This window comes from Gopherus flavomarginatus, chromosome 2, assembly GCF_025201925.1.
Source record: "Gopherus flavomarginatus isolate rGopFla2 chromosome 2, rGopFla2.mat.asm, whole genome shotgun sequence".
NCBI lineage: Eukaryota > Metazoa > Chordata > Testudines > Testudinidae > Gopherus > Gopherus flavomarginatus.
The window spans coordinates 162057748-162081945 of NC_066618.1; the positions used below are offsets into that span (position 1 = coordinate 162057748).

General features: G+C 54.0%; 2 protein-coding genes across 2 annotated transcripts in view; both read left to right on the forward strand.

Moving 5' to 3' along the window:
• Positions 1-1220: 1220 nt before the first annotated feature.
• Positions 1221-21281, forward strand: REEP4 (receptor accessory protein 4). Its single transcript, XM_050940261.1, has 8 exons — positions 1221-1808; positions 8116-8188; positions 8891-8967; positions 9684-9804; positions 16659-16772; positions 17768-17900; positions 19283-19467; positions 19769-21281. The coding sequence occupies exons 1-8, from the start codon at positions 1777-1779 to the stop codon at positions 19832-19834; spliced, it is 801 nt and encodes a 266-aa protein (XP_050796218.1). The 5' UTR covers positions 1221-1776; the 3' UTR covers positions 19835-21281.
• Positions 21282-21351: 70 nt separating this feature from the next.
• HR (HR lysine demethylase and nuclear receptor corepressor) overlaps positions 21352-24198 on the forward strand; it is a 75423-nt gene continuing 72576 nt past the window's right edge. The window contains 1 exon segment of the mRNA XM_050939835.1: positions 21352-21531. The gene's annotated coding sequence lies outside the window, so the exon portion shown is untranslated.

A 24198-nucleotide genomic window follows, 5' to 3' on the forward strand; every position in this document is an offset into this window, starting at 1 on the left:
CATGTGAGGACTTCCCGAGAGCTCCCAGGTCTGAATGCATTAAGCCACACAACAGAGGAAGATAGGTAAATAGCTACAGCATTTTATCAGCGAGGAAACTGAGGCACAGAGGGGTGAAATGAGGTATCCTAGGGAGTAGGTGCCAGAACTTGGATTTCAACCCAGATTATCTGATTCTCACTGCCCTGCTCTGGCTACTTGACAAAGCTGCCTCTGCTTTTTAAAAATTGGCAGTTGTTGCCTAGCAACAACCCACACTATTCTTAAAGCCACAAGGCATTGAAATCTCAGCAAAACCTTTAAGCCAATGCTTAACTTTAAGCACATGCTTAAGTCCCAATGAAGTCCACTTAAGCTACTTGACCTCACTGGGACTTAAGCATGTGGTTGCAGTTGTTAAGCATTTGCTTAAGTGCTTTAGTGAATCAGGGCCTCAGAGAGTTGGGGTCCTGGTTACATCTGTTGTTATCTGGAGTAAATTCTCTGTCACTGGGAGGTGATTTTAATTCTAGTCTTGTGATATTTGCTGTTTTCTTAAAGCCTCAGCTCCAGGATTCATGTGGTTACCTGAAAATTTCAGCTTTCTTTTTTTAAAGGGAAGTTTTTAGCCCTTATAGTTTCTGAGAAACACTTGCATATGTGACCCAAGTGCACCCTTAATGCTCACAAGCCAGAAGATAACAAAAGAGAACCCCCAATGTATTCTTGTTTTAAAATCTCATGATTTGGGGGGTGAAGGCTGACCCTGGGTTTTTGAAGGCTCAGTGTTAGCACTGCTAGGTCGCAAAAGGTCCTAGTGCTGCTTCCTTTCACCCCATGAGATTGGATTTGCAAAAAGGCCAAAGTTTTCAAAAGCAGCTGGAGGCAAATCACTTTTCAGACCCCTGGGTCTGAAATGCAGAGCCACCGAGCACCCACAGCTCCTAGGGAGAACTGGGGGTCTGGTGGTTTATATGTTTTGTGTTCCTATTTTTTATTTATTTATTTATTTTTATTTAAAAAGCATTGGACTCCTCTCGCCGCCACATGAACAATTAATTCAGCGTGAGGTGCACCGAGTTCTCTATCTATTGCTGACTTTGATCAGAAGGGGGAGCGACAGCTGCCGCAAGCAAAGGGCCCCAGCAGGCAGAGGGAGCCGTCCCTGGCCCTTTTAAGAGCAAGGCCCCTTTAAGGAGCGCTTCCTGCTCCGTCACAGCCTATGCACCGCCCGGCTCGGCTCTGGGGTTGGGCGGCCGGCTGGCTGCAGCCTGCGACATTCAACTGGCTGCAAACTCCGCCTCGGCGCACCAGGAAGGAGCCTGCAGCCCCTAGCTCGGGCCAGCGCAGGGAGCAGCAGCCGGGGCGTGCAGAGCCTCCCCCCTGCACCCCCAGGGCTTGGTAGCCGCAGCCAGGGGCAGGCAGAGCATCCTCTTCCCCGCCCAGGGTGAGCAGCGGGCAGAGCCCGGGGCAAGGGGCAGCCCGTCAGGGGATGCCAGGGCCAGTTCAGAGCTAGCCAGGGCCATAGGGGCCAGTGGGAACCAGTCAGCGGCAGGCCCTGCCTTGCACCCCCCGCAGGGAAACTGGCAGCAGCCTCGAGAAAGCAGCCGAGCAGGGCCCCGCTCTGCCCGAGAGACACCCAGCGCAAGGCATTCCTGCGGCATTAGCTAATCCAGAGCCCCGCCGAGCAGCATCTGCCAGGCTCCGCCGCCGAGATCTCTCCCCTCTCCAGCGCTCCGTGGCCACCCAGCCTGCTGCTCTCCGCCCGCAAGCCCGGGGCCCCCTTGCTGATGCGCCATGGTCTCCTGGATAATCTGCCGCGTGGTCGTGTGAGTATGGTGCAGAGCTGGTAGGCTTGTGGGGAGGGGAAGGTAGATTCGCCCTTTGACCAAACCTGGCATCTCTTGTGCCACCTGACTGCGTTTGGGGGGATCGCTGTCGGGGGCATGTAAAGTCACACTGTGCTTCGGTGGCCTTGACAAAGCCATACCCCACCAGCGCTGCTGGAGTGCGGCCACCTCTGCGGTGGGAAGGGGTACTGTGAGAAGGGGATGCTGCCTAGGGTGGAGGTGGAATTCTAGCAGATACAGACGCAACCCCCCAATTTATTGGTCACAGAAGTGGGGGGGTGTCTTAACCTCCCTAGGCGGGGCTCATGTCATTCAGCGTCTCCTCTAGAACAAGTATCAGAGGGGTAGCCCAGTTAGTCTGTATCCACAAAAACAACGAGGAGTCTGGTGGCACCTTAAAAACTTTAAGGTGCCACTGGACTCCTCATTGTTTTCCTCTAGAACAGCGTACCTCTACTATTTTGGTACCTGGGACCAGCTTGCTGCCTTCCTAAACTGTGTCAGGGAGATCTCAGAGACCGGTCCTGGTCTGTGGACCGGTCATTGAAAAACACTGCTCTAGGAGACCCACCTGGAGTAGACGGTATGTACAGGTGACTTGGAAGGAATATGTGCTGAGTTGAAACTGCTGGGACTTAAATCTGTGACCTCAGGCTAACTGAGTGTTTCAGACCTGAGGGTCAGACCAGCATGAGAGAATCCTAGAAATGTAGCACTAGAAGGCATCTCCAAAGGTCATCTAGTCTAGTCCATCCCACTGTGCTGAGGCTGGGCCAAGAAAATGTAGATGGTCCCTGACAGGTGTGATCCTATCCTGCTTGTCATCTTTGACTTTTGTCTGACCCAATTTGAGATGTCTCACTTACCTTTCCTCTACCTCTGGGGTTGGCTTGAAATAAACTATATCACAAGGAAAGGATTTTGGTTTGAGGGCTACCCAGAGTATCCTGTGCGCTTTAGCCAGCATGTAGGAAAGCCAGACATCAGCTTTCCGGCATTCCCAATAGCCTCCATCTCTCTCTGTCACTCTGCTGGTGGACATCTGTGCCCATTGGGTTCCCGAGACCCCCTCTGAAATGGCTTCTGAGTTGTCAGTTCTTGGGACTCAGACCTGGGTTCTATTCATGCCTCTGCTATTGAGCTGCTGGGTGACCTTGGGCAAGTCACTTTCCTTATCTGTGCCTCAGTTTCCCCTCCCACCCTGTGTCCTGTCTATGTAGATGGTACACTGTCACTGTATGTGTGCACACCCCCTTGTCCAGTGGGGTTCCAGTCTCTGCTGGGGCCTCTGCAGGCTATGGGTATACAAATAACCACTGCAAAGTGGAACCTGGAAGCACGGACTCTGCTGTTGGAAGTCCATTTCAAGGCTGGTGCAAAGGGAGTTCTAGAATTGTTTGTTGAAAAGAATACTTGTTTAACAGCTGGTGTAACAGTCAAAACACCTGTTCAACACCATGTCTGTTCGGGTGGCAGGGGCGGAACCTAATTTGTCTCAAATTCTAATAGCAAATCCAATTCTTTCATATGTAGCACCCCAAGGAAAGGGTCAGATGATGAAACAGGGACAAAGTATTTCCAAAAACTGACCTTTTTATTTGTGGTGTCTGTTCTGACATACTAAATATTTAGCCAGTTGATGCAGTCTGCCTTCAGTTTGGCACCTTTCACCTCTACCCAGTCCTTGGCATATGTGCTCTCCCTCCCCTACCCCAGTCAGACAGCAGCCACCCAAAAGCAATGGCTATTTCAGATAGGCCCTGCTTTCTAAAATAAGGGAAAGTATCCTTCTTTGCTGTGGCATTCCACATAGCGCCCATCAGAAGCTCCTGGCATATGGGCAGATGTGCCTGCTAATCTGGTAGGAATCTCGTTAGTAAGGGAGTGTTCTTTGGCAGACACTCATTATGTAGCATTACTGGTGAAAGCCCTACATGCTTATGTCTGTGTGTGGCAGGATGTCCCAGACAAGTCCGTTAACTTCCCATCTGGTAAGTGATCTTGCGTCACAGACTGCATAAGCTGGATCACGTGCCAGCTTCCTGTCAGGGCTTCAAAGGCCACAGGTTAGGGCTTCGGTGTGCTAGGGATGCACCCACATGCCAGAGGTGAGGCCGGGGGAGCTTGGGGAGCTGCTGAAACATAAATTGTTGAGTCGCTCACTATGGTAGGAGTTGAAAAGTGCAGCTGGGCCCTTGTCTGTCCTGGGGATTTTTAACTTCCAGTGTAGCTCCACACCAGTGGAGACATGCCATGCGGGAGACTGGGGGGCACTGGTGCAGCTGCATCTGTGGCTGTGAACTCCTGTGTAGTAGACAGCAGGGTGGGTTTGATTTAAATCATGACTTAAATCACTGGTCAGGAAGACTCGATTTAATCATGGATTGCTATGTAAGAGTGCGTTCTTGTTGGCTGTTACCAACCTGAAGATCCTGCATGTTCAGACATGTTCCTTTCATCATCTTCAACGCAGCTTCCTCCTGAGAAGGAGCGCTTCTCATGATGTTGTTTCCTTGGAGCAATCAGGCCTTGCATTACTTTGTTGCCCTGTTTGTATTTTGTACGCATACCTGCCTTACCTGCAGGTAGAGAACCTTCATTAAAATATTTTCAAACTGGGTCTCTTTTACAGCCTGCTGCCATTATAGGTTTTCCCTTCTAGTGAGAGGATGGATGGTATGGTAGATCTCAAATCAATGAAGTCTACACTCAGAAAGACCTCAAGACTTCTGGAATATGCTGTTCAAACAGTTTCACTTTTGTTTCTACTGACTGTCCCTCCCTTCTCCTGTTTATCTCCAGACTTCTTCTCCTTGTCCAGATCTGTTCCGCCCCCAACAATCTTCTAGTCATTGAACTTTTTGAAACTTTGCACTTTTAGAGAGAGGTAAGGGATTGACTCTGTACACAAATTTGCAGAGGGACAATAGGTTTGAGGTCTGTTATTTCTCACCTCTATATATTTATTTAAAAACATTTTTGCTGTTAACAAGCATGTTATCTCTGGAGACACAAATCTACAGGTTGGAGAACTGCAAAACTAAGCATCTCTGATGGTATCTTCTAGACTGAGCACTGAGTCCAATTGGGTCGGTAGAAAGATTAAATCTATATAGAAGCCCCTGGAACCTCAAAAGATTGGGTCCCTAATCCATGAGCTATTGGAACTTGTTTAAGAAAAGTTTTGTAAATATTACCTGAATATATTATCCCATACTATCGAATTAGAATTTATAATCCCTATTCCATGATGAGATATCTGAGCTATAATGTATAGGTTTTTCCTCAAACATTTTATCAAAATCTGATTTAAATTAAAAAAAATCAGATTACTATTTTTTAAAGCATTGGCTTTTATCCACCCTGGGAGACAGTAATAGTGACCCTGGGAAGAACTTGTGCACCCCTGTACCCGAGACACAGGTCATAGAGCTGCAGTTTCCTGAGCGTGGGGGAAGCTGCTTGAGTACTGCCACTTGGCCTGGTTTTGCTCTCTGGCTCACAGCCTTGTGACAGTTGCATGTTAATGTGTAACCCGGACACTGTGGGCTGGGGACCCTGCAAGGACAGACAGCACAGGGCTGGTAGCTCTGAGTTTGCCTTTAAGGCAAGGGAGGCTGTAGAGTTTGCAGAATACTGTGTTCAGGAAGGGTGGGGATAGAGGAGAGAGTCACCTCCCTGAAGAGCCATTACTGGTGGGGCCCTCTCTGTTAATGACCTGCCTCATGGTGCACCACAGCTGGGGTTGACTCTGGGTGGGGAGTGCTGGGCCCGGCTGTATACGCATGGCTTGCCCCCAGTGGGAGGTAGCCTGTGCAGTGACTTCCCAAAGTGGGGCTGGGGGATGGTTTTACTGTGGCCTTTCCTATCTGTCTGCCATAGGTGATGTGGTGGCAGTCAGCTCCAGAGCGCAGGCATGCATAGACTGGCTAGTCTGCAGCTCTAGATAGGCTGCAGGAGTAAACATGTTTAAATAGGGCTGTGGCCAACCTGTGTAGCAATGTGTGTTTTTTGTTTGTTTGTTTGTTTTTTTTTTTTTTCTTGCCAGTGTGGGCTACCTCCTGGCCTCCACCTCTAGCCGAGCTAAAGCCAGGTTCTCAAACGTGGTTATGTGGGGCCAGCATAGGAAAGCAAAGCTGAGATACAGCCTGTATTTATATTTGGTTACCTGGGTGTAGGCAAGGGGCCCTCTCTGGCTGGGAGCTAGAAGAGGCTGGTTAGCTGAGCTTTCAGAGCTAAGCATATCTGACCTGGTGGGCTGGCATGGAGAAGCCTGTGCATTCTGGCTGGGCTAGCAAAATGGAGTGTGTGCTATGGGCTGAGTCTAGCAAAGCGCTTTGGGCTGGGGCTCTTATGCCTTTACGCTAGCGGACAGAGCTCTGTACTATGACTCAGGAGACTTGAGCTCTGTTCTCAGCTCTGCCACTGGCCTGCTGGATGACCCAGGGCAAATTGCTTCACCTCCCTGTGCCTCACTTTCCGCATCTATAAAACTAGGGGGTCGGGGTCAATGTTACTGACCTGGTTTTTTAAAGTACTGGGAGATCTGCAGATGAATGGCTGGTACCTGCCCAATAAGGCAGCATTGGCAATGTACTGCAGACCAGACTCCCCATCACTCATTACACCTGGAATCCCAGTCATCCTGACAATCCTAACAATCTGCGTTTATGGCCCTCTAAATCTTCAGAGCCCCATGGTAACCCAGCACGCTTCCAGCCCTTCAGTTGCTATCTCTGGCTCCGGTGCCATCTGGGTAAACCAGCAGAGGCCAGACATGCATGTGCCTGGACTTGGAGAGGTACCTGCTGATCGTATGGGGGAATCTCAGGCCTTGGTGTAGGCTCAGAAGGGTGCAGGGGATTCAGCTAGTGGTGGCAGGAAGGCAATGCAGCGGGGGCTGGGTTCGGGATGAGATCTATGTGTTTGGATTTTTTAAAAATAAATTTCATCTGAACGAGACACATGGGAATAACTGGGAGAAGTGCAGCTACTGCTTTGGGGGCACTGGCTGGTGCTGTTCTCTCAGGCTGATTCATGCTGCCCACACGGCTCTGCAGCCTCGCGCAGACTTTTACTGTTGCTCACTGCTACCGCATTACAGGAGCTCTCCATCTCCTTGCTCCCTATCTCTCCCTGTGCCCTGCTCCCATCTGTCTCTCTCCACTTGAGAACTTCTGGCAGCAGGGCCAAGTTCCCAGAGGCCAGGTCCTGCCCCACGGGCCGGCTCTAGCAGTGTCCCTCCCCTCCCCCACAGTGTGTTGGAACCTGTTGGTAACCAGTTCCGGTGAGGCAGTGCAGCCTGATGCTATCCTGTGATTTAGCAACAGCCCGTTGGACTGGCTTGGCTTGTGTAACCAGGAGCCAGTGTGGCAGCCCAGGCACGTTAACTAGCCATGCTTCAGGTGCGTGCTCATAGGTGCCGTCACACTGATAACAGGGAGGGGAATGCAGTCCAGAGGGACGATGCTATGGATGAGACTGATACACTTCCTGCTCCAGCCTCCAAACTCTTGGGTGTGTCAGGGAAATAGGACCTGAAATCAGACTCCTCATTAAAGGGTGCTTGGAGGGGGGCAGGACATGACCCAGGTTGAAGGGTGGCAGCGGTAGAACCATGCTACAGAACAACCTGCCACCAGCTCAGAAAAAGGGCTTAAATCCTGAACACACCGCAGCCCCGGTCAGGGCAGTTGCCTGACATGCTGGATTTACCTGAGTCTCCTGTCGGCTTGGTGCTTTGTCTCCACTGCTGTGATGTCTGTGAAATGGGGTGACCTGGGGAGGGCTGGTGCACGTGGGCCAGGTGAGCGTGGGCAGGAGGTGGAGTATCCTGACCTGTCAGTGCTAATAGCTGTTCCCTGCTGGGAAGTGGGTGTAGCCATCAGGATCGCCTGCAGGCTCTGAGGAAGTTGTGCTGCTCTGGCTAATTACTGGCTTGGCTGGTATCTGTCACGGGGTTCATGGGATCTGACTGCCTGGGGTGCTTGGGAGGTGGCCCTGTGTCACAGGGAGCTGGCCTGGATACAGGCTCTACTTTCCCTCCCGGTACCACCCCGAGTCCATCCCCCTGCATCTTTCTTGCTGCCAGTCAGCTGCCATCTCATCTCACTGCCGCTCCAGAGGGAGAGGAGTGAACGTTCCCTGGGCAGAGGCACTGGGGCAGCATGGTGCTGGAGGCCGTGAAGGCAAAGCTGCGGAGCAGAGCCAGGCAATGCTGCTTCTCTCTGCTGGCCCTGCTCTACTTATGGTGGCCAGCCTTTCTCACCCCCTCTCTCTGTTACAGGCTGGTGTTCGGAATGCTCTATCCGGCCTATGCCTCCTACAAGGCAGTGAAAACCAAGAACATCCGGGAATACGTGAGTATGAGGAGCATGGAGTGTGCTCTGGGGAGGCTTCTGTGAGTTATTTTGTGTTCAGGCACAGGGGACCTGGTGGGGAGGTGACCCTAGGGAAGAGACCAGGGAGGCAGATTACCTGAGGGGCTGTTGCACCAGACATGGAAGCAGCAGGGCTGATTTCCCTGCCCCCCTGAGGCTGGGCGCAAGAGGGCAGTGGTGGGGGTGCATGACTGATTTGCTGGAACCCGGGTTGAGTGTGGAGAGGCTGAGTGCCTGGGCTCTGATCCCCACGCTGTGTGCCTGTCTCCCACTCTGCTGTGGGGATGGTGACCCAGGCTGACCCTGTGGGGCGGTGAGGATGAACTCGTGTGTGAGGCACCAGGCATGTTTTTTCCAAAGGGATTAAATTCCCATGGCCCTAAACTTGAGGGCTGGTATATGATTCTGCTGTAAAAGCTGTGCCCCCCCCCCCCCCCCCGCAGCAGACTGGCACTCTGACCACTGCAGGGGTGAAGAAATGTGTCTGGGGGCTTGGACCTGAGGGCCAATAGCAGGTGAAGGGCCCTACTCCCTTTGTGGGTAGGGCTACCCGAGGGCTTGCATGGCAGCCCGTCCCTCACCTCCTCTGCTGGCTCTGAGCTCTGCAGGCTGGCATGGGTATATGCAAGGGGAAGGCTCTCACGGTCCGTGCTGGCTAACCTGCTCCCCCTGTTCCTGCAGGTCCGCTGGATGATGTACTGGATTGTGTTTGCGCTCTTCATGGCTACAGAGACCCTCACAGATACATTCGTTTCCTGGTGAGGCACCAGCCTTGAGGGCCCTCTCCTGGTGGGCATGGGCGACTTTCCTGCAGGAGGCCCTCTGGACTGTACAGAGCCCACTGCAGGGCCATACTCTATACAAGTGACTGATACTTCAGAGCGATGTCACTTGGAGCATGCCTGAGCCTAGCCATCTGCTGTAGGGAGGTGGGATGGGTTTATGGTTTCTCTTACCCACAGCTGCTTGTCTGTCCACTCATATCCTAATTTCTTTCCTGGGACTTGGCCTCGGAGGGTCTGCAAGTGCCCTTTGATCCACTGCCCCATGCCAAGGGGAGGGGAAAGGAAGGAACAACCCCCTTCACGCCATCCCAGTTGTCCGTCTATCCATCTGAATCTTCTGCATGTTTGCCACGACCCTATGGGCTTCCAAGCTCCTGTCTGCCCTTCTTTAGCAAGGGTGGAATTGATTGACCCTCTCCCTTCATGCCCATTCCATGTGATGCCCGCTGGGGACTCGCTGGGCCTGATTGCAGGCTGAGGCTGGGGAGCAGCTGTCCTTTCAGTCCAGAAACAGAATGCTCCTGTCCACCAAGAGGGGGAGTGGGGAATTTCAGGGAGCTATCGGGGTTGCCGCTGCTGAGTTGCTCGGCATTGAGCTATCTCGCCATTAGGGTAAATGGTAGAGGTATGAGGTGTTGGGCTCTGGGGGCTCCGGGTACCTTCTCACTGCTGCATTCTCAATCTGGCAGGTTTCCCTTCTACTATGAGATCAAGATGGCATTTGTCGTGTGGCTGCTTTCCCCCTACACCAAGGGAGCCAGCCTGCTCTACCGGAAGTTTGTGCACCCCACGCTGTCCCACAGAGAGAAGGTAATGGGTCACTTGTCCCCACGCTCTTGCCTTGTTTCTGGGGTTCAGCAAAGCTGCCATCCCTCTCTCAGGTAGCTGCATTGTTAGCACTTAAAGTGAGGGGCTGGCTGGCCGTGCTGCTCAGAATGGAGGCAGGTGCAGCCTTTCTGCACCCTATTCTCTCAAAATCCCTCAATCCTGACGCACATCCCCCTCTCTATTACAGTTCAGAGCCCCAGCCATAGTTTTGTTTTTAAAAGCCAGCAGAGGTCATTCTGACCATCTACTCTGACTTCCTTCATAGTACAGGATAGTGAACCTCCCACAGGACTTCCTGCATCCAGCACATACCTTGTGGTTGAGCTAGAACTTTTTCTTTGTTTTTTTTGTTTGTTTTTTTTTTAAATAGTCATCTGGTCTTGATCTTAAAACCTCTGCTGTTGTCCCTGTTATGGAGTATGGGGGAGTCCGGCCCTGCACCCCTCTTCCTGGGACTCACAGTGACTCTCAGCCAGCCAGTAAAACAGAAGGTTTATTGGACAACAGGAATGCAGGTTACAGCAGAGCTTGGAGGCACAGCCAGGACCCCTCAATCAAGTCCTTCTGGAGGTTCAGGAAGTGTAGTTCCCAGTTTGAGATTGCCTGAATTCCAACCACCCAGCCCAAAACTGAAACTGAACTAACTCCCTCCAGCTGGCCCCTTCCTTTGGTCCAGCTTCCCGGGCAAAGGTGCTGACTCCCTCCCCCCCTACCTGGCTCAAGTTACAGGCTTAGGTTCTGTCCCTCACCTAAAGTCCTCCCCGGCTCTCCCATCCCCCACACAGACAGTCCCTACTGCATCACATCTCACTCTGCTTTGAGACTGAACTGAGCGGGGTCACTCTGCCCAGTGACCTGGGGAAGTTCAGGGCCCCCTCTCCGGGATAACGCGTCCGCTATCAGGTTGGCACTTCCCTTCACGTGGACCACGTCCATGTCATAGACCTGCAGGAGCAGGCTCCACTTCAGGAGCTTTGCATTGGCTCCTTTCATCTGGTGCAGCCAGGTCAGGGGAGAGTGGTCAGTGTACACGGTGAAGTGTCGCCCAAAGAGATATGGCTTCAGTTTCTTAAGGGCCCACACCATGGCCAGACATTCCTTCTCGATGGCCGTGTAGTTCTGCTCCCGGGGTAGTAACTTCTTGCTCAGGTACACAATGGGGTGTGTCTCCCTCTTTTCATCTTCCTGCATTAACAACGCCCCCAGTCCCGTGTCTGAGGCGTCGGTTAACACCATAAAGGGCTTGTCGAAATCTGGGTTTGCCAGAACTGGGCCACTAACCAGAGCCTCCTTCAGCACCCGGAGAGCATCCTGGCACTGCTCGGTCCAGACCACCTTGTCTGGCTTCCCCTTCTTGCTCAGCTCAGTGACGGGGGCAGCTATGGCACTAAAGTGGGGCACGAACCTTCGATAGTACCCCGCCATCCCAATAAAGGCTTGGACCTGCTTTTTGGTTTGAGGGGCAGGCCAGTCTCTGATCACCTCCACCTTGGCTGGTTCCAGCCTTAGGCAGCCGCTCCCCACCCAATGGCCCAGATAAGATACTTCAGCCATCCCCACCTTGCACTTCTCAGCCTTTACAGTTAACCCAGCCTCCTGGAGTCGGTCCAGCACTTGTTTAACCTGGGACACGTGGTCCTCCCAGGTCCGGCTAAAGACACAGATGTCGCTAATATACACCACGGCAAAACTCTCCATCCCCCTCAGTAGCTGATCCACCAGGCGCTTGAAGGTGGCTGGCGCTCCCTTGAGGCCAAAGGGCAGGGTTAGAAATTCGTACAGCCCCGGATGGGTGATAAAGGTCGATTTCAGATTGGCATCTGTGACCAGCGGCACTTGCCAGTAGCCTTTTGTAAGATCCATGGTGGTGAGGTACCAAGCACCTCCCAGCTTGTCTAGGAGCTCGTCAGGCCTGGGCATGGAGTAGGCATCAGATACGGTGATGGCATTGAGCTTTCGATAGTCCACACAGAACCGGATCGACCCATCCCTTTTGGGGACCAGCACCACAGGTGAGGCCCAAGGGCTGAAAGACGGCTGGATCACCCCCAAAGCCAGCATGTCCCTGAACTCTTTCTAGGTCCTGGGCAGTTTTCCCGGTAACCCGAAAAGGGGAGCATCTTATAGGGGGATGTGACCTGGTCTCCACCCGGTGGACAGTCAAATTAGTGCATCCAGGCTGGTTGGAAAACAGCTGTCAGTATAGATGCAGCACCCCTCTGATCTCAGTGTGCTGGGCCAGGGTCAGCTGATCAGAGAGGGGAATCGCCTCCAGGGGGAACCAGCTTTTGTCCCAGGGAATAGATCCACTAAAGGGTCATCTCCTTGCTCCTCCCAATGTCCACACACGGCCAACACCACATTCCCCCTGTCATAGTATAGCTTCATCATGTTCACATGGTACACCTGGCGGTGATGTGCCCGGTTCGACAGCTCCACCACATTATTTACCTCATTTAGTTCCTTGATAACCTTGAAAGGCCCTTCCCAGGCGGCCTGGAGTTTGTTTTTCCTCATGGGGATGAGAACCATCACCTGATCCCCGGTGGCGAAGGCGCAGGCCTGCGCTGTGCGGTCATACCAGACCTTCTGCTTCCTCTGGGCTCGGGCTAGATTCTCACTCGCCAGGCCCGTGAGCTCAGCAAGTCTTTCCCGGAAGGTCAGGACATACTCCACCACCGACTCTCCATTGGGAGTGGCCTTCCCCTCCCATTCGTCTCTCAGCAGGTCTAGGGGCCCTCTTACCCGCCTTCCATACAACAGTTCAAAAGGTGAAAACCCAGTAGATTCCTGGGGTACTTCCCTGTACGCAAACAGCAGGTGAGGTAAGTACTTGTCCCAGTCCTGCAGGTGCTGGTTCATAAATGTTTTTAGCATCACCTTTAGCGTTCCGTTGAACCTTTCCACCAGCTCGTTGGACTGGGGGTGATACACTGAGGCCCAGTTGTGCTGGACCCTACATTTCTGCCACAAGGACCGGAGCAGGGTCGACATGAAGTTGAATCCCTGGTCCGTTAAGACTTCCTTGGGGAACCCCACCCGGCTAAAATGGTCAGCAGTGCACCTGCCACGGTGTCTGCTTCAATAGAGTACAAGGCCACCACCTCGGGGTAGCGAGTGGCGAAATCTACCACCACTAGAATGTATTTCTTCCCCGACCGGGTTGTCTTGCTGAGAGGTCTCACTATGTCCATGGCCACCTTCTGGAAAGGTTCTTCTATGATGGGTAAAGGCCTCAAAGCCGCTTTTCCCTTGTCCTGGGCCTTCCCCACCCTCTGGCAGGGGTCACAGGATTGGCAGTACTGTCGGACATGGGTAAAGACCCCAGGCCAGTAAAAGTTCTGTAGCAGCCTCTGCCTGGTGCGCCGGATTCCCTGGTGCCCTGCGAGAGGGATGTCATGGGCCAGGTACAGTAGCTTGTGGCAAAACTTTTGGGGAACCACCAGCTGCCTCCTGATCCCCCATGCCTCTGCTTCCCCTGGGGGAGCCCATTCTTGGTACAGGAACCCCTTCTCCCACAGGAACCTCTCCTTGCAACCTCTCCTCATGGTCTGTACCGCACTGAGGTAAGCCCATTCCCTGGGCTTCCGCAAGGAGGGATCTTTCTGCAACTCGGCCTGGAACTCAGCAGCTGGGACAGGGAAGGGGACCTGCTTTCTCTCGCTGGCCGGGTGTGAGGCCACAGCCTCTCTGAGCTGTGTCCCTGGGTGTTCCCGCCCCACCAGGTTAGGGTCCTGCGCCTCGGCAGAGTACCTTCCCTGTTGTTGGGGCGCAGTGCCCCTCGCTGACTCTGACTACAGGTCACGACCAGGGCACCCCGGGCATCACTTGGCCAGTCCTCAAGGTCCCCCCCATTAACACCTCCGTTGGCAAATGTAGGTGTACCCCCACGTCCTTGGGGGCCCTCCTTGGCCCTCCACTTCAAGTGTACCCTCGCCACGGGCACCTTGAATGGGGTCCCACCCACGCCCATCAGGGTCAGGTAGGTGTCGGGCACCATCCAATCTGAGGCCACCACCTCAGGCCGTGCCAGCATCACCTCTGCGCCCGTGTCCCAGTACCCAGTGACCTCCCTCCTATCTACCTGCAGGGGAACAAGGCACTCTCTCTGGAGGGGCAGCCCTGCACCCAGCCTGTAAACCAAAAACCCGGAGTCTGGAGCATCCAGCCCCCCAGAGGAGCTGACCTGGGAACCTCCTCCTTCCTTTGCAGGTGGTACGCTGCCAGCCCCCCTTTCCTGGGAATGTTGCCCCTCATCCGACTAGGTCTTTACCCAGTCAACCCTCTGCGGGTTGGGTCTGCTTGGTCTGTCCCTGAGCTTGGGGCACTGGGCCCATATGTGGCCTCGCTGGCCACAGTGATAGCAGCCTATGTCTCGTGGGTCCCCTCGAGTGGGTCTGATGGACCTGACGCTGGATGTTCCCCTTTGGTGGGGGTTCTCCATAGGCCCCCCGCTGGGAGGTCCCATGGTGACTTTCTCTCTGTGTTGAGGCAGGCCTGCTCCTTTGAGACTCCTCCCTGTTATCCCCTGCCCGACTGTCCACAGATTGGTCGGCCTGCGTGCGGCGGGTTCTTCGGCTTCTGGTTCATCATTCACAGCCTCAGGTCAGACGGGCACTGCTCGTACAGGTGCTCTAGTATGAATAGGTCAAGCAGGTCCTCTTTAGTTTGGGCCCCACCTGTCAACTTGCAGGCATACCCCTGCGCCCGGTTGACCTGTTGTAGGTATGTGACCTCACGGGTTTTATGCTGACTCCAGAACCTTTTCCGGTACATCTCAGGAGTCGGCCCAAACTCATGGAGCAGGGCCTTTTTGAACAGTTCGTAGTTCCCTGCCTCCGCCCCTTTGATTCGGCTGTACACCTCCATGGCTGTGGAGCCCAGTAAGGGGGTGAGAAACGGGTTCCTGTCTGCAGGGTCAACCCTGTGCAGCTCGCAGGCATTCTCAGAGGCCATCAGGAAGGTATCTATGTCCTCCCCCTCCTTACACCGGGCCAGGAAGTACTTATCAAAGCTCTTTGTAGGCTTGGGTCCCCCCCCCACTCACCGCAGCTGGGGCCCCACTGCTTCTCAGCCGGGCCAGTTCAACCTCATGCTGGCGCTGGTTCTCCTCGTGTTTACGCTGGTTCTCCCACTCCTTCAGTTCTTGTCCCCTTAACTCAAGCTCTTCCCGTCTCAGCTCCCTGTCATGTTCCATCCGCATCCGTTCCAGGGACGGGGAGCTCCGCCGGGATGATCCCCTGCTGGCCACCGGGTCAGGGTGCCCTCGGTATTCACTAGGCTTCCCCCAACCCCTCCCCTAGGTATAGGTAGGCAGGGTCTCGGGGTGTCCTCAGCAGCAGTCTGGCCCCTCCCAGCTATATCAGGCCCCGGGGCCCACACTGCGTCCACTGGGCGGCTTCCCTCAGGAACCGAGCTCGGTTCACCCAAGCGGTCCTTCTCCTCCAGCTGGGCAATTAGTTGTTCTTCGGTGGACCTCCCAGTGCGCAGCCCCCTCTGCCTGCACAGCTCCACCAGGTCTTTCTTAAGGCACTTAGCATACATCTTCCTGCTGGCCACTTGCCGGCCTGTGCTCTCAGCTTCCTACTGGTTCCAGGGAGACCCCCGTGCATCTACCCTTTTTCAGGTCACCCCCTCTCTGCCAGGGTTGACCTGCAGACTCCTCCGCCCCTGGGACTGCTCCTGCAATCCCCCCAGGGGACCCTGTTACTGCAAAGTCCTTTGCTCTGGTCACACACTCCCAGGGGTTAACTGCCTTCTGAAACAGTCACTCTCTGTCTCTTCAGCCCACCTGGTCCCCATCAATCCCCCTTCCTTTTGCTGCTCCTCTGTCACTTACTGCAGGAAGCACTGTTCACAGGGTGCAGTAGATCCCGCTACTGCCACCAGTTGTTATGGATTATGGGGGACTCTGGCCGTGCACCCGTCTTCCTGTGACTCTCAGCCAGCCAGTAAAACAGAAAGTTTATTGGACAACAGGAATGCAGGTTACAGCAGAGCTTGGAGGCACAACCAGGACCTCTCAATCGAGTCCTTCTAGGGGTTCAGGAAGCATCGTTCCCAGTTTGAGACTCCCTGAATTCCAACCACCCAGCCCAAAATCGAAACGGAACTAACTCCCCCCACCTGGCTCAGGTTACAGGCTTAGGTCCTGTCCCTCACTTAAAGTCCTCCCCGGCTCACCCATCCCCCAAGCAGACAGTCCCTACTGCATCACAGTCCCTCAGCCCTGCCCTGTAGCACTGCATGTTGTTACACTCCTGGGCTTCCCCCACACAGTTCTGCCAATGCTCCTCTGCCTGACCTGCTGAACTCCCTTTAAATCCATTTAAAGGTCCAGTTCCTTGTTGTGGGGGGCTTTTATTCAACTTCCTAGGACCCTGAACTTCCCAGCCCTAGCGAGGTGGGGCGTGTGTTAGGGGGAAGCAATAACAGGGCTGTGTGCAGGATTCCTGCATGGTTCTTGGTGTACGGGTATAGTTGCATGGACTCTGTATCTCTGTCACCTGCATCGGAAGGATCCAGTTTCGCATAAGCGGAAGACATGGCCCCATGGGGCTCATAGCTCAATAACTCCTCCAAACAAAGCAGTGTGCAGGGTAGGATGGCAGGGCGAGACCCTGGCTGGAATAAGGTAGCGCTGCAGTTGAATTCAAGGGGTACAGAGCTCCCAAGGCCAGGCAGGCATTGGCTCAGGCCTCTCCGCTGGCACAGCTGTGTAGGGTTCCTGGTGCCCTTGTGTCTTGGAGCAGGTGGATTCCTCTTCTTCCTTCCCAAGGTGGGATTTGGGCCTGGGCCTGGCCTTTGGGAATGCTCACTGTGCTATGTCTCTGCAGGAAATCGACCTGTACATTGCCCAGGCCAAGGAGCGTGGGTACGAGACTATGGTGAACTTTGGCAAGAAGAGCCTCAACATTGCAGCCACAGCTGCCGTCCAAGCTGCGGCCAAGGTACCTGATCTCACTGGGTGATTTGGGAGGCTGTTATGGCCATGGAACATCCCAGTAAAAAATCAGAAGAGCTGGCAGATGCCAGTGAGATTGTGCCAGGATGTGGACTGGGTGCTTGGGGCTGCTGTGTGGCACCTACACATCATGGCAGCTCGCAGCCCTAGTGTCCCAGATGTATGCCCAAGTTACTGTTAGTTTACTGTGGCTTTGAGGTTAGGTTTAACCCCACAGTCTAGCCAGAAACTCACTGCTCCTGGCCCTCCAGAGGTAATGCTGCTGCTCTCCTTGGACCAGCATGCCCCCGCCTCTCTGCACCTCTCACACAGATGCAGCTTTGCCTGTTTTTCCTGTTTACTAGGTGCTTATTAAGCTGGATTCCACTGAGCTCTCCCATAACCTTCCCCACCCCCAGTGTCAGAGGCAAGTAACATCCTGCTAAGAGGCCTCCTACCAAGTGGAAAAATCAGAGGAAATAATCAGGCTTGGCTGCCCAGGAGCCGGGTGTTTCAAGGCAAGCCCGTGCTGCTAAGGGGCTAGCACCCAGGACTGGGTTCTGTTCCTGACTTGCTGCAAGTTCCCTCTGTTCTGTGCCTGGGTCCCTGTCTACCCAGCAGGCACCCGCCTGGTAAAGCATTTTGAGATCTCTAGGTGAGATGTCACTTAAGTGCCTGTGTTTACGTGGTAAATGCCAACCTGACCTCTGTTCAGCGGGGTGAACCACCCCCACCCAACAACCCAGTGGAGTTATGGGCTGTCCAGCTGTGTTAGCCCCCATGGGGCAGTACTTTGCATGAAGCTTCCCCCGAGGCTCCGTTCTCTGCAGGAGTCACCTAGCCGTGGTGTGACCAACCCCTTGCCCCTCCTCACCTGGGTGTTTGAGTTGCGGCAGCAGATCTAGGTGGTCTGAGCTGCCACTGCAGCTCAGTGTGTGACTTTGACTCAGGGTGTCCCTGACCTGGTCTCTCTCCATCTCCCCCATCCCGTTTGCTTGGCAGAGCCAGGGAGCCCTGGCTGGGCGTCTGCGCAGCTTCAGCATGCAGGACCTGCGCGCCATCCCTGACGACGCCCCCGTGCACTACGAAGACCCCTTGTACCTGGAGGAGCAGGAGATGAGGAGGCGGCCAATAGGTGAGAGGCGAGAGCGGGGAGGGGAGGGGACTAAGTTCTGGGGATCTAGGGTTTGTAAAATCTCTAACTTTCCTGGCCACTGAGATGGAGATATGTGGGAGAGAGGGGCTGGGGCCAGGACTCTGCTGAGGAACTGAGCCCAAGGACTGTCTGAGGCTTCACCTCCGAAGGGGCAGTGGGATCAGGCTGGCAAGGGTAGGGCTGCATGTCTGGGCAGGAGGGGAGCTGCTCCACACTTGGAGGAGGAGGCAGGGTGGGTCTGTGGCCAAACTCCCCTCCAGCAGCAATGCTGCTAATGTCGGGGGTCAGGCTGGCCTCCAGCATCTCCTAAACTGGAAAGAGGGAAGGTGCGACTTAGAAAGCCTTGTGAGAGATGGACGCTGTGTACAGGATTTGGGGTGAGTGAGATTCCAGAGCTGGTCCAAATGGTGTGGCACTGGCGCTGGCTGGAAGGGGGCAGACCAGCTCCTGTGTAGAACATGCTTGCTGCACATATTGGATGTGGGAGCACCTCTGCAGGGCCGGTGGGTAGATGAAGGGTGGATGGCTCAGGGCGAGGCCTGGGACTGAGTTGGGAAAACTGGGTTTTATTCCTGGCATCGTGGTACTGGGTGAGTCGCTCCTGGTGTCTGCCAGCCTCAGTTTCCCCACCTGGAGGATGGCTCCCCAGGTTAATTGGTGTCATAAAGCACTCTGCGGTGCTCTGACAGAAGGTGCTAGAGAAGAGCAAAAACTGAAGCCCATAAAGGAGACAGCATTGCCTCGTTGCTGGAAGGCAGTATGGCTTAGTGGATAAAGCACCACACTGGGACTCCAGAGACCTGGGTTCTGCTGGCCTGCTGTGTGACCTGGGGCAATTCACTGCACCTCTGTGCCTCAGTTTCCCATCTGTAAAATGGGGGATAATGGTAGTGTCCTCCTTTTGTAAAGTGCTTTGAGATTTAGGGATGAGAAGTGCTGATAAGAGCTGAGAGTTAACAATATCACATTGGCACAAACTGAAGTGTTAAGGGAGGAAAGGAGGAATCTCTCTGAAAGGCTCCTCCTGTCCAGTGCTCACCATAGCAACCAGAGGGTTCTGCTTGTCTCCCTGACTTTGGCTTTCCAAAGCCCCAATTACACATCTGTGCTCATGGCAGGCAGAGGGACTTGGAGCTATCCTGGTTCAGAAACAGCCTCTGCTAATTAGCAGCTGTGGCAAGAGAACATTGCAAAAGGCAGTGGAATGTTCAAAGCCTGCCCTCTTGCCAGCGTGGCACTTGGCTTCTAAAGAGATGGGCATGTACCAAGGGCCACAGCAGGGATCTAGTCCCACCCCTGTGCCATACACTGATCCAGCATTGGGCTTTCTCTCCACCCACCCACCCCTCCGCACCCAAAAGGTTACAGAATCGCCTCGGCTGGCCGGCAGCCTGGGCACAAGAGTGACTCGGAGGAAGAGGAGTGCTGGTCGGACTCCCAGATCTCTCCCAAGGCTCTTCCCCGCAGCCGGGACTTCGCGCTGTCCAAAACAATCTCCAGGAGCCAGAGCCTGCGCGTCATGAAGAAGAGACCCCAAGTCAAAGAGGTGACGATTCAGGCAGGCTCTGTCCTGCCTTGATGCACCAGCCCTGCTGTCCTGGGAGACCCATGGGCCGGGAGCTGTGCCAGTGTCTGCCCCTGGGCTTAGGTGCTGGGGAGGGCTGTGCCCTTGGGTGGAGGGGAAGGTGGAAGCCTCTGTTTCCACCATCATCGCTTCTAAAGGGCACCCTGGCGGCTTGGGGGGCAGCTCAGCACATGGAGCCGCCTTGGGAGAAGGGAGTTAATGGAGCGACGTTGGTGGGGCAGGTGCATCGAAGGAGGCCTGACTTACTTCTCCTTCCTTGCAGGGCTCTTCCAGGCTGGTGCGGGGCCGGGCGAGGAAGAAGACGGTGCAGCCGGATCAGGACAGTTAGCCTGCAAGAGCTGGGCTTCACCGGGAATCTTAACCTGACGTGATTTGGTTGCCACGCCAGGGGTGGCACCTGTCTCCATGGGGCCATGTGCCACTTCCTACTACATGCCTGGCAGAGGAGATAGCTATTTCTAATGGGGCAGGAGGTCCCCATACACCCCACTGTAAATATCTTGTCCCTCTCCTGTCCTGATAGGTCCCTGTACCTTCCTGTCAACTTCCTGCTGCTCTCTGCCCTAGGAGCTGCCTCTACGCACAATGGTTCCCTGGGTGTAAATAGCCCAGCGCCAGGCCTGCTGCACTCTGCACATGGGGTTCAATCTCGACTCCCCTGCTGTTCTGCTGGGCCCCAGCATGACTCCTCCATAGCTGGGTTAGCGGCACTTTAGACCATGGAGCTATTCTCCTGAGCTACTTCACATGCCCTGTCGCTGTCCCAAGGTGAAAGGCCCCCCTGTGCCTCCATCGATCTGCTGCAGGTCAGCTCTAGTGCCTCTGACCCCTCCTGCTGCCATCCTCCCTCTGACCCAGGCAATTCTGCCCGCCCAGAGGGGTGTCTTACATTCTTGCAACTAGTTCCATAGGGCGACGACTTTTGTTTCACTCAGGTTTCTCTGCTGTCTGCCACTGCCCAGCTTGGGAGTGCTCTGCACCACCCAGTGTGCCTGAGCACCCTGGGCGGGTGCAATGAACTGCTTTCCCTCCTGCTTGTGGGTCAGGAGTTGTGGTGAGTAGCAGCTTGGACCAGGTCCAGGAGGGTCACAGGCATGCTGTGTCCTGGATATTACATCCTCCTGCTCTGCAGTCTTTAATGCACAGGTTTGGGGGGATATTTATTTGTAGAGTAACTAGCAGTTGCCTTATGGAATCTGAGTGAACCTCTCCAGTCCCTCTGTTGCCGGGGGTCCACCATGGAACGTTTGTGGCTGAAATGACTGATGCTTTAAGCCAAGCAGAGCGCTTCTGTGAGCCGTCAACTCTCCAGAGATCTGTGTCTTCGATCAAATGATCCACGTCTGAATGGAATGTACACATCAGCCCAGAGGCTCCCTTAGTTACTGTCCTGGTGACCTCTTCTAAACATCCCAGCCTTATCGAAAGGCAGAGGTGTGATGCGGTGAGAACTTCCCCTTTTGTCTCAGTTACACGAAACCAAAGACCTCAAGTGCCAAAAATCTATGCGCTCCTTTGCCTTTAGACCCAGAACACAGCCCTGGGAGCTGGTCACCTCTGCCCCATGTGGATTTCTGTAGCCACCCCCATCTCCCCGACTGCAGCTCAAAGATCAGACCCTCCACCGTCTTGCCTCAAATCCCTGTTACTTGAAAACAGACTGACTGACTTGCTCTCTAGCCCCACTTCTGTGTCCTTTACCCTCAGTTGGTTTTTATGTTAGACCCTCATGTATAAAGCTTTTGTATATTTAAATACATGAACTTGTGAAATGAGCTGGTCTGGGAGTTTCTTTTGAGTCAAAAATTGTCCCCCCTCAAGAACAAAGCATGGAAGTGTGGCCTGCAGGCTTAGGGTCCTGGAGTTGGGGTCCTTTAGCAACCCCAGTTGCCATGTCTGTGCAGGGCACAGGGACTCCAGAGTGAAGTACTGTTACTGCAGCTGTACTCTTCCCACACACCTTCTAGCAGAGGGCCTGAAATGCTTCAAAGACACCTGCTTTCTCCCCTACTCTGACTCGCTAAGGTGGGTATTCCCCTTTTGTAGATGGGGAAACTGAGGCACAGAAAACCAATGATAAAGTCGACAAGGAGTGCCACTTTCTAATCACAAATGAGCACTCTTTGCATGGGATTGAGATGCTGCTGGCTGTTTAGACATGGTGTTGTGCTGGGAATGAAATGTTAGTCTAAAAAATCATCAACGCAAATCCACTGTTGTGGGTAGAGGTGGGATGGGTGGAATCTGTAAGTAGGGCAGCAAATGCTCCTGTTTCGGCTGAGATGAATCTCATACCACTGCCTTGTCCTTGGGGTAGAACCAGCTACACCCCAAGGACAACTGTTGTCGCTCTCTTTAAAGAGTTGAGGCCAATGCTGGGAATTGCACTGGTGAGCCTTACTGCAGCTGGGATGAGATGACTATAAAGCTCCTCAATGGAAGTGACTTCTACAAAACAGCACAACTAGATAGGAAAACGTGCTACAGGTACTCTGTAGTATGTCCACAAAATAGTGGATAAAGGAGTACCAGATGAAATTGCTTCTTTGGACTTCCAAAGGGCCTTTGGCAAAGTCCTTCGAAAGAGCTGACTAAGGAAGTGAAGTAGACCTGGAGTTGAGACAAAGTACTGTCTACGCTAGAAAGAGGCTAATAATAGAAAAGAGTACGCGTAAGTGCTTAACTGTTAGTATAGTACAGGGGTCTGCAACCTTTCAGAAGCAGTGTGCTGGGTCTTCATTTATTTACTCTAATTTAAGGTTTTGCGTGCCAGTCATACATTTTAACATTTTTAGAAGGTCTCTTTCTATAAGTCTACAATATATAAGTAAAGTAAATAGGGTTTTTAAAATGTTTAAGAAGCTTCATTTAAAATAAAATGCAGAGCCTCACTGGACCAGTGGCCAGGACTCGGGCAGTGAGAGTGCTACTGAAAATCAGCTTGTGTGCCGCAGGTTGCCTACCTCGGTATAGTAGAAGGCAATGGTGGAGGAGTCACAGCGTTTCTCTCTAGCACTGGTGTCGAAAGCATTCGTAAGATCTTTTGGATGAGAACTATTCTTTTGTTCTGTTTGTACAGCTGTCACGGAGTCACTGGGCGATGCTCTGGAACTGCTCCCCACCAAGCCAGGCAGGACTTTGGGGAGCCTCCTCTCCCTTGGAGCATACTTGTTCAGGGCAAGAAGCTCACACGTCTTCACCTCCTGGGTCTCTCCTTGGAGCATTCAGCATCCTCTGCCCCTCCGTGCGCTTCCCACAGCGAGTCCACCCCAGTGGGGTCCTGGGGAAGCCACCGGGTTCTGCACCCTCACTTTGCAGTCAGACGTGACTCGCAGCCAGCCAGTAAAACAAGAGGTTTATTCAATGACAGGAACAGGGTCTAAAACAGAGCTTGTAGATACAGCGAACCGGACCCCTCGGCTGGGTCCATTCTGGGGGGCAGTGAGCCAGACCCCCAGGTCTGCCCTCCACCCTTGACTCCAGCCAGCTCCAGACTAACAACCCCTCCCAGCCCCTGCTCTCTCCTCAGCCCCTTTCCTGGGCCAGGAGGTCACCTGATCCCTTTGTCTCCAACACCTTCAGCTGGCACCTTTGCAGAGGAGGGGCCCAGGCCATCAGTTGCCAGGAGACAGAGTGCCAGGCATTTAGGTGCACTGGCCCTTTGCTCTGCCAGATACTTAAGAACTGCCATGGGGACACTGAGGCACCAACACAGTACTCAGAGAAAACATTAAGAACTTTCCCAGTTCGTCACATCTCTCCCCCCTTCGAGACCGAACTGAGCGAGGTCACTTCAGCCAGTGACCTGGGGAAGTTCGAACCCACCAAGGTTCCCATGGATGCCCCAGCGTCTCTCCCATTCCTTGGTGTGAGTTACACCAGTACAGTCCAGTCTCACGCCCTCCCTTAGGTCGGGTGTGCTTGATTGCACTTGCAGGCCGCATGTGGGAAGGTTTATGCAGCCCACACCCTTTGCCACCCCAGTACCCCTGGGTTTCAAGCTGGGATTGGGTCTTTTCCCAGCCCTCTGGTCTGTGATTCGGGCTCTCTTGGTTAAGAGCCCCCATCTTGGCCTTTGCCAGCTCTGGGCTTGGGCAGCCGCTTCCCACTTTGTGGCCCAGACACAACACCTCTGCCGTCCCCCCTTGCACTTTCCAGCTTTTACTGTCAGTCCCACCTCCTTGAGGCAGCCCAGCCCCCTCTTCACCTGGGACACCTGTTTCTCCCAGGTCTGGCTAAAGATGCACATGTTATCAGTGTCTGCCAGGGCCAAGTTGTCCATCCCCCTCTGCTTGTCTAGAATCTCCCCAGGCCTAGGCATGGGGTCGGCATCGGACACTGTGATGGCTTTAAGCTTCTGATAGCCCCCATAAAACCAGATCATCCTGTCTCGCTTGGGGATCAGCCCCACGGGTGAGGCCCATGGGCTGTAAAACGGCTGGATCTCATCTAAAGCCAGCATGTCCCTGACCTCTCTCTCCAGGTTCTGGGCTGCTTTCCCAGTGACTCTGAATGGGGAACACCTAATGGGGAGATTGGCTCCCACCTCAGGGAAGAGATCCCCCAGGGGGTCTTCCCCCTTCTCCATCCAATCCTCCCCCTTCAGGTCCAGGGGTCCCCTCACTCTCCTCCCATCCAGCAGCTCGAACGGGAAGAACCCTGTGGATTCCTGGGGCACCACCAGCTGCCTCC

What these genes read in the sequence shown, in the direction of transcription:
- REEP4 (XM_050940261.1), top strand. Translation starts at nt 1,777, where the DNA reads ATGGTCTCCTGGATAATCTGCCGCGTGGTCGT. An exon ending in ATAATCTGCCGCGTGGTCGT is followed by an intron (nt 1,809 to 8,115) that starts GTGAGTATGGTG and finishes TCTCTGTTACAG; the next exon opens with GCTGGTGTTCGGAATGCTCT. An exon ending in GATGAGGAGGCGGCCAATAG is followed by an intron (nt 17,901 to 19,282) that starts GTGAGAGGCGAG and finishes CGCACCCAAAAG; the next exon opens with GTTACAGAATCGCCTCGGCT.